Genomic DNA, 7,290 nt, shown 5'->3' with positions numbered 1-7,290 from the left:
CCACTGCCATCGGCCCGGGGGGCGCTGCCCCCTGACAGGCTGCCGCAGCCCCGCTCTCCGCCACAGCCCCCCACCGGGATGCCTCCGCTGAAGGCCCCACCACCCTCAGCAGGCCCAGGGGGGCGGCCCCCCACCGGACCATCCCAGCCCCCGCTGCTGTCACGGGGCCCCAGGGTGCTGTCCCCCACCGAGCTGCCCCTATCCCGGTCCCCGGGGCCACCCCCCTGCCGGTGCCCGCCGTTGCTGTCCGCCCCGGGGGTGCTGTCCCTGTCGCGGTCCCTGCAGGTACTCCCCGCCAGGCCCTCCCCATCCCCACCGCTTTTATCGGGCCCAGATGTGCTACCGGCCGCCAGGCTGCCTCCATCACAGTCCAGGTCCCTGCAGCAGCTTCCCACCTGGTCATCCCCACCCCCGCCGAGGAGATCCAAGGTGCTGACCCCCAGCAGACCAACCCAAACTCAAACCCTGCCGCTGCCGTCAGGTCGCGGGGTGCGGCCACCCCCATCCCGATCCCCACCGCAGTCCCCCACCCAGCCAGCCCCATCCCGCTCCCTGCAGCCACCCCCTGCCGGGCCAGCCCCATCCCAGTCCTTGCTGCCGGCGCAGGGCCCCAACAGGCCCCAAGCCCCAGACAGCAGCCCCCCAGCACGGCTGCCTGTCTTCAGGAGCATCAGGTGCCAGCTTGCTTTGCTGGAGGTGCAAGGCATCCCCCCATCGCTGCCAGATGACTGCGGGCAGCAGCCCCGCACCATGCCCTCCAAGAAGTCCCTCAGGAATGTCCCAAGCCGGGGGCTGTTGGTGCCACTGGGGCAGCGGGAGCACGCCTGGCTAGTGGCTATGTCAGCGGGGTGCTGGGCTCGGGTGCGGGAGCTCTTCCTGGAAGAGCCGGAGCTGGCCCTGCAGCGGGACTTCATGTCAGGCTTCACTGTCCTTCACTGGCTGGCCAAGCACGGTGATGGGCCAGGCCTGCAGGAGCTGGCGGCAGCGGCACAGCACGCTGGGCTGGCCCTGGACGTGGATGCCCGCTCCGGCTGCGGGTACACTCCGCTGCACTTGGCTGCCATACACGGCCACCAGCTCGTCATCAAGGTGCTGGTGCTGCAGCTGGGGTGCCAGGTACAGGTGCGGGACAGCAGCGGGCGCCGGCCCTGGGAGTACCTGGGCAGCTCCACCTCGGGGGAGATCTGGCAGCTCCTGGAGGCACCCCGAGGCACCATTATGTTCCCCACGCAGCCCCTGGCCCGCAGCGTGTCCTCTGCCAGCAAGGTCTCGCTGTCCGCTGGCAGGACAGCACTGCCTGCCTGCCTCAGGCCGCAGCACGGCCGTGGGGCAGACTCCCATGGAACAGGCAGTGAGAGTGACTGAGAGACAGCTCCCTGGCATCCCCTGCCAGTGGAGATGGGACTTCGGTGGCCATCCCACAAGAGGAAGCCAGGCAGGCAGAAAAAGCTGTGAAACAGATTGAAGCTGCTGAAGAATGTACTGTTAAATTAATCCAATGAACTGTTGTCTGAGCCTCTCTGCCCTCCCTCTCATTTCTCACTTTTCTACCAGTGAGAGGATGCAACAACTCTGCTGGAAGCAGGCAGACCCCTTGGTAGGCAAGTCCTATGCAACCCGCAGGGTGGGCACCGGCTGCTGGGTGCAGGCACAATCACCAGCATTAGCGGGACCATGGGTTTGGGATCTCAAACTCCAGTGTGAAGCTCACAACCTGGCCCCAAGCAGGGCGGAGTGCTTGCTTTTGCTTACAGCGACAGATTGTTGTTGGTCCTGGGGTTTGCAAAACACTTGTTTACACTGCCTAAATTCTGGGGAGTAGCTAAAACTGCGTCCCTTTTTAATCCCAGCAGATTAAGGACGAGTCCTGCGTTTTAAAATGCAGCTGATCAAGGTCCAGCCTTCCAGCAAGAGTCCTCAGAGAACGACTGGCAGTGGCGGAGGGTAGCAGCTGGAGAGCCCTGAGTAGAGGAGGGTGTAACACACCTACCCCATTTCTTAGCCCGCCTTGCCCACCAGCCCATGCAGAAAGGAATGCAGGGCAGCACCACAGCCCTGTTCCTCCCCACAACTGCCCCGGGCTGGCCAGCACCACCAATACTGCCCTTTCCTTCCTGCAACTCCAGTCCCTTTCCTCACACCGCAGGACTAGGAAGTGGTACCTATGTTGTGGCTAGAGCCCTGTTCCCACGCCTGGGGATGGAAAACTTTGCTGCAGGAATCTGTGTTGGACAGAAAAGGAGTTATGCTGTGGTACAGCTCCCAGGCTTGTAGGGGGAAGGCAGTTTCATAATAAGAGCTGCATTTTCCCAGAGACCCCAGCCCTAAATTGCCTCACAGATGTTTATGTGATGGGATTGGGTAGGACTGGGGGTCCAGGTGCAGGGAAGAGATGTCCAGTGCAGTCATTCCTGAGAGCTTACAAACAACAAGCTGGCTTTAGGAATCTCAGTGGATTCTGTGGGTCATATAACATAATCTGCTGTCTGATTTAACATCAATGAGCTACTAAACAGTCAAAAATTGCAATAGGTTAATTTTGTGCCTAACCCAGCTCTCCTATACACCCTTTATGAAGGCAGCAAGAGAGCTAAGATACATGAGACAGGGGTACATCACTGCCTGGTTGATGCTTCTGCTGCTGGGTGACCCCAGATATAGGACCAGTGGGTGTCGGTGCTTGTGAAACTAGCCCTGCTGGCGCTGCTTCAGCAGGATGCTTTGGGGCAGACCAGCGCAGTAGGTGGGAGTGCTCTTGTATTTGAGGCATGTGCCCAAATGCCTGCAGTTTCGGGGAGGAACGGGAATCAGGGCAGCAGAACCTGACCCTTGCATAACACACATGCTGGGGAATGCCTCGAGTCCTTGCTCAAGCACTAATTGAGGTCTCCTTTTTGCTTTGGGGTTGAGGGAGGAACTCCTTCCTGCAGAATGAAAACTACTCTGCCTGACTCTGTGGTCACAAAAGGTTGTGGCCTTTTCCCAGCCTGGTTTTCTCCTTTCACAGGGGAAAGAGCTCAGGAAACCAGGGCAGAGCAGGTTACAGCCTAGATCAGCACCAGCATGCAAAGTGGCTGATGTCTGGTAAAATGCTGAAGGCTTCTCCACCACATCCAGAGCCATTGCCACAATTCACATCATGCACCAGGCTCCCTTGGGAAAGGGCTCGCTAAAGACTTCCATGAGCCTCAGCTAGAAGCTTTTAAAAGCAGCCTGTTGACAGGGGTATCAGGGATGCCATCAGAGCCTTTAAGTACAGTGAGCTTCAGGGAAGAAACCCCAAATGAAAAAAGTTTGTGAGCTGACTAAAGCTGTCTGGTGGGGAGCATACTTTTACTCCACAGCCATCTACAGCTTCCAAAGAATAAGATTTTCCCCTTACTATCTCCAGTGTTGCTAAGACAGAGAAGGACAGTGCTACCTTGGGATTCTCATTTTACAGCCTTTCCATGACCTTTCTCCATGATGCAAATCTAAGTAGCGCTTTTTTTTTCTGCACGCTGTTGCAGATCTTGTCTGTCATTTTTTTCAGAGCAGTTTTCTCTCCCTAGTATTATGTAGTTCAGCAGTCTAACAAGAAGTTGTGAAATCATTTTGTGACCACTGTTTGTTTGCCTGTTGAGATGACACAGACAAGCTCCTTTCTCCAATTTTTAAATTATAAAGCGACTCTTAGGAAGTCTGAAACTGCAAAAAGCTTTCCCTACTGGATCCAGCGTGCATTCACTCTGGTTTATCACCCTGGGATTACATAGGGGTTCTTGGATTGCTAATATTGGTAATACTGCACAGCTCCTACACCACACTTTTTAAAAGTAGTCAGTCACCACGTGTGGGAATAACCATTTGTTTAACCCACAGAAAGCTGCATGCTCCAAGTTTTCTGCTGGTCAAATAAACAATGGGCAGGGTGAAACCCATCTCCAGACCATTGTGGAAGATCTTTCATCAGCCGTGCCTGGAGGAATCACACTGCCGCCCTGGAGCGTTAGGCAGGTAGAGCGATACAGGAGTCATAGGTCCGGTCCCCTGGGAATAATCCACCCCTGGATACACACACATGCAGCCTGAGCATCTCCGTTTCAAAGCGCTCCTGACCTCCTTACTACTTACTCATCAGGCTGCCTGGCCTCTTCCACACCCGTGCATGCTGCTGTTTCCTCATTGCAGGTGGACATGGCTCCTTGCCTCACACCCAATCCAGGCATCTGATTTTGCACCACCCTGGAACACAGGATATATCACGGATTAATGCACAGCAGGACTCTGCCCTCTCTTCTCATTGCTTTTGAAAACACACCTCCCACTCGACAGCTGATGATGATAAAGTCCACCCCTCTGCTCTCCAATGCTTATCTTTAACTAACTGCTTTGTACTCTGAAAGCCACATCCTTCAAAGGAGGGGGGTGTTTTTTCATCCACTAGCTTTTGCCCATCATGTACTGTCAAGCCTGTGAACTCTGAGCCTTACTAATCTATGGTAAAAGTAACCCTAAAAACACAGTACCCCCTTCTCACCACCTCCCTGTTCCTGGGGCACATGCTTTCACACCCACTCATTAGACCGCTAAAAGCAGACAGCACAGCAGAGCTGGATGTTGATCTTGATTCATGTGGCTTCTGTTAAGGTCTCGATTATGTTCCCAAATTGTGGCTCTGATTAGACTCATGCTGCAGCCTTGACTAACAGAAATTGCACAGGTGAGCTGGCAGTCTGATGCGATTGCTCAGCTATTAATGAAGTCTCTTTGTTAGTCACTTGCTGTCCTTTGCCTATAGGGTCTTTGTCACTGAAGCCCAATAGAATGGCTTCTTAAACCATAGGAGTTTGCAAGACTAGTGCTTAAACTAGCAATCATTTACACCGAATGGGGTAAACCCAGCACAGAAGGGGGAATGTGTCAATTTGAGTCTCCTCCCACTCAGCAAATCAAAGCTTTCCATCTGAGAGGAGCTTCCCATCTACAAACACACCAAATGTACACTCAGCTTCCCAATCTGAGAGCAGCAAGCTGGTAAGAGATTGCCATGCTTCAGTTTCAGGTTTTTACAAGCCTCTGGACAAGGACCAAATGCTAGAGCAACAGTGGGATCCCAGCTCAATGCAATTAAAAGAGTGCTCTTGGGCAAAGCAGATGAGCAATACAGCAGAACATTGCTAACTTAAGCTAATGGCCAGGACAGCCTTTGTATCACAGCGGTTTCTGAAGCAGTGAGAGAGAACTTGTAGAATAAAAAAACACTTTGAAGAGTCCATCACACATAATGCACTTTTTTCTACTGTGACAAATGCCATTGGACTTAAACAGTTTTTTATATAACTCCACAGTAGGAAGAGTGTCTTGCACACGTTCAACAAGTAGTGAGACAACCCCAGTTGCTACTAAATCTTGTTAAAGCTAAAATTTCTCATTATTGCATTTACTGCGAGTACTACCAGATGGCAGGTCAGCAGGGTGGGGTTTACAAGAAGAAAAAATCCCAATTAACTGTACAATTTTCTCCAGCTTAAATTTCCCTATTAAAATGAGAATTGTTAGCCCTTCAAGGGGAAAAAAAATATTGTCTTTGGAAACTGACTCAAATTGGAAAGCAGTAAAAGTTGTACGCTCAGTTTAGCTAAATTAATATCCCCCATACCCAACATGAGACTATTTAAGCAAACAAAACTTGTTTAACCATTAATAAAAAGAAAGAAAAATATGTTAAAATATCAACTTAAACTATTCTAGCAAAAATAATTAATGACAATATATCAAAGCAAGCTACCAAAACACTTTTTTTTCAGCATACATAAAAAAACATTTACTAATTTTTCTACCTTCAAAAATAAAAACTATTAAAACAAACAATAATAGCCTCATCTTAAAAACTTCTAAGAGTATCTAAGAAAGTTCTTCCCTAGCCTACACATCACCTGTCAGAGGTATAGCCCCCACACCTGAAGAAAATAATAGACCCTATCCCCTTATATAGCCTCAGTGCTGGGTGAGGCCTGCTTAAAAGGGGGCTGGGAAAGGCTTTGTTATTATTTCACATATTGCTTTTATTGTTGGGCTACAGTTTTGTTCTGGTTTGCCTGAAGAGCAGCAGGATGGCAAAGTAAGAAGAAAGAAAAACTAGATATTTTTCTGGGTGTTTTTTTGTGGCTGAGGGATTATGGTTGTGTTTTAGTTGTGCTAATTTTGGAGAGAAAAAAGTTAACAGGTTTTTAACTTTTTTTAGGGGTAGCTTAAAAAAGATAAATGTGGGAGTAGGAAACTTTTTTAGTGTGAAGTATTTAATTGCTGACTTGAAAAAAAAACACCACAAAAACACAGCAAAAAGGAGAGGAAGACTTCAGAAGCTGGAAGGGGAACAAGTAAAGGACTACCAAGAACAGAAAATAGAAAGAAAAAAACCACTAAGTTTTTCTTAAGAGGTGGTGACTGGGGAAAAAGTGGTGCAGTTCCTTTGATGACCTAAGGGTTGGTTTGGGCTGATTCTGAGAGAAGTGTCACAGCCTTATGTAGGCTAGTGGTTTGGTGCACTAAGGGCTATGGATAGGGGCCTTGGTGCTGAGGCAGCATTTTGTTAAATACCTGACCGAGCACAGCAACTTCCAGTGCAATAGGTTGTCTATAAAGACACAGATGGGTCGTCTTGTATAGGTTATGCTTTTTTCCTTAGAGCAGTTAGCAGTTAGTCTAGCAACTTGCTAGAGCAAACTTCTTTCTGTATGGTTTAAATAACTGAAGGCTCATAGTACTTTAAATCTGTATTGGATTTTGGCAAAGTCAAGACACTTCAGCTCCTAATGTCTATCAGGACTTCCCTACTGTACAGCCTGTTCATAAAATACAAACAAAACAAAATCTGTATCTGTGGAATACACATTTACCCTGCTGTTAGTTTCCTTAGCTCCGATGGCACTGAAGGAAAGCATAAAATTGCTCATGGCAGGTTGGTCTGATAAAGGCTTCTAATGCTTTTGTCTCTCTGTGATAGTGTTTCCTAGGCAGATGTGTTCTGTGTGTTCAAAGGTCACAAGCTATTTAAAATTAATTTTTTTAAGAAGTCATTGCTTCTGTTGTGAAAGAAACACCCATCCAAACTATTCACAAGTTCTTCCACACAAGCATGTCAGTTTGTGGGAACTGGCCTTCTAATTTCTAATGCTGCTATGGGAAGCAATGACCAAAATCCTTCAAGATGTGTCACAGCAGCTTCCCACTTGCTGCTGGCCCTCTGTCCAAACAGTTATTGGTTTAAGTCTTCTCTTTCAGTTTTCCTGAGACACAACTCTAGAA

General features: G+C 49.5%; 1 protein-coding gene across 1 annotated transcript in view; it reads left to right on the top strand.

Annotated features, from left to right (window-relative positions):
• Positions 1-1,384, top strand: part of SOWAHB (sosondowah ankyrin repeat domain family member B) — a 1,844-nt gene extending 460 nt beyond the window's left edge. Inside the window, exons 2-3 of the mRNA XM_010575596.1 lie at positions 335-476; positions 559-1,384. Of these exons, the coding sequence (XP_010573898.1) occupies positions 335-476; positions 559-1,365 (949 nt within the window). The 3' untranslated portion in view covers positions 1,366-1,384. The remainder of the gene's footprint in view (positions 1-334; positions 477-558) is intronic.
• Positions 1,385-7,290: the final 5,906 nt, after the last annotated feature.

This window comes from Haliaeetus leucocephalus, unplaced genomic scaffold, assembly GCF_000737465.1.
Source record: "Haliaeetus leucocephalus isolate CR32 unplaced genomic scaffold, Haliaeetus_leucocephalus-4.0 Scaffold484, whole genome shotgun sequence".
Lineage (NCBI taxonomy): Eukaryota > Metazoa > Chordata > Aves > Accipitriformes > Accipitridae > Haliaeetus > Haliaeetus leucocephalus.
Note: the sequence above shows the minus strand (reverse complement) of the source record. Positions and strands in the feature narration are given on the sequence as shown.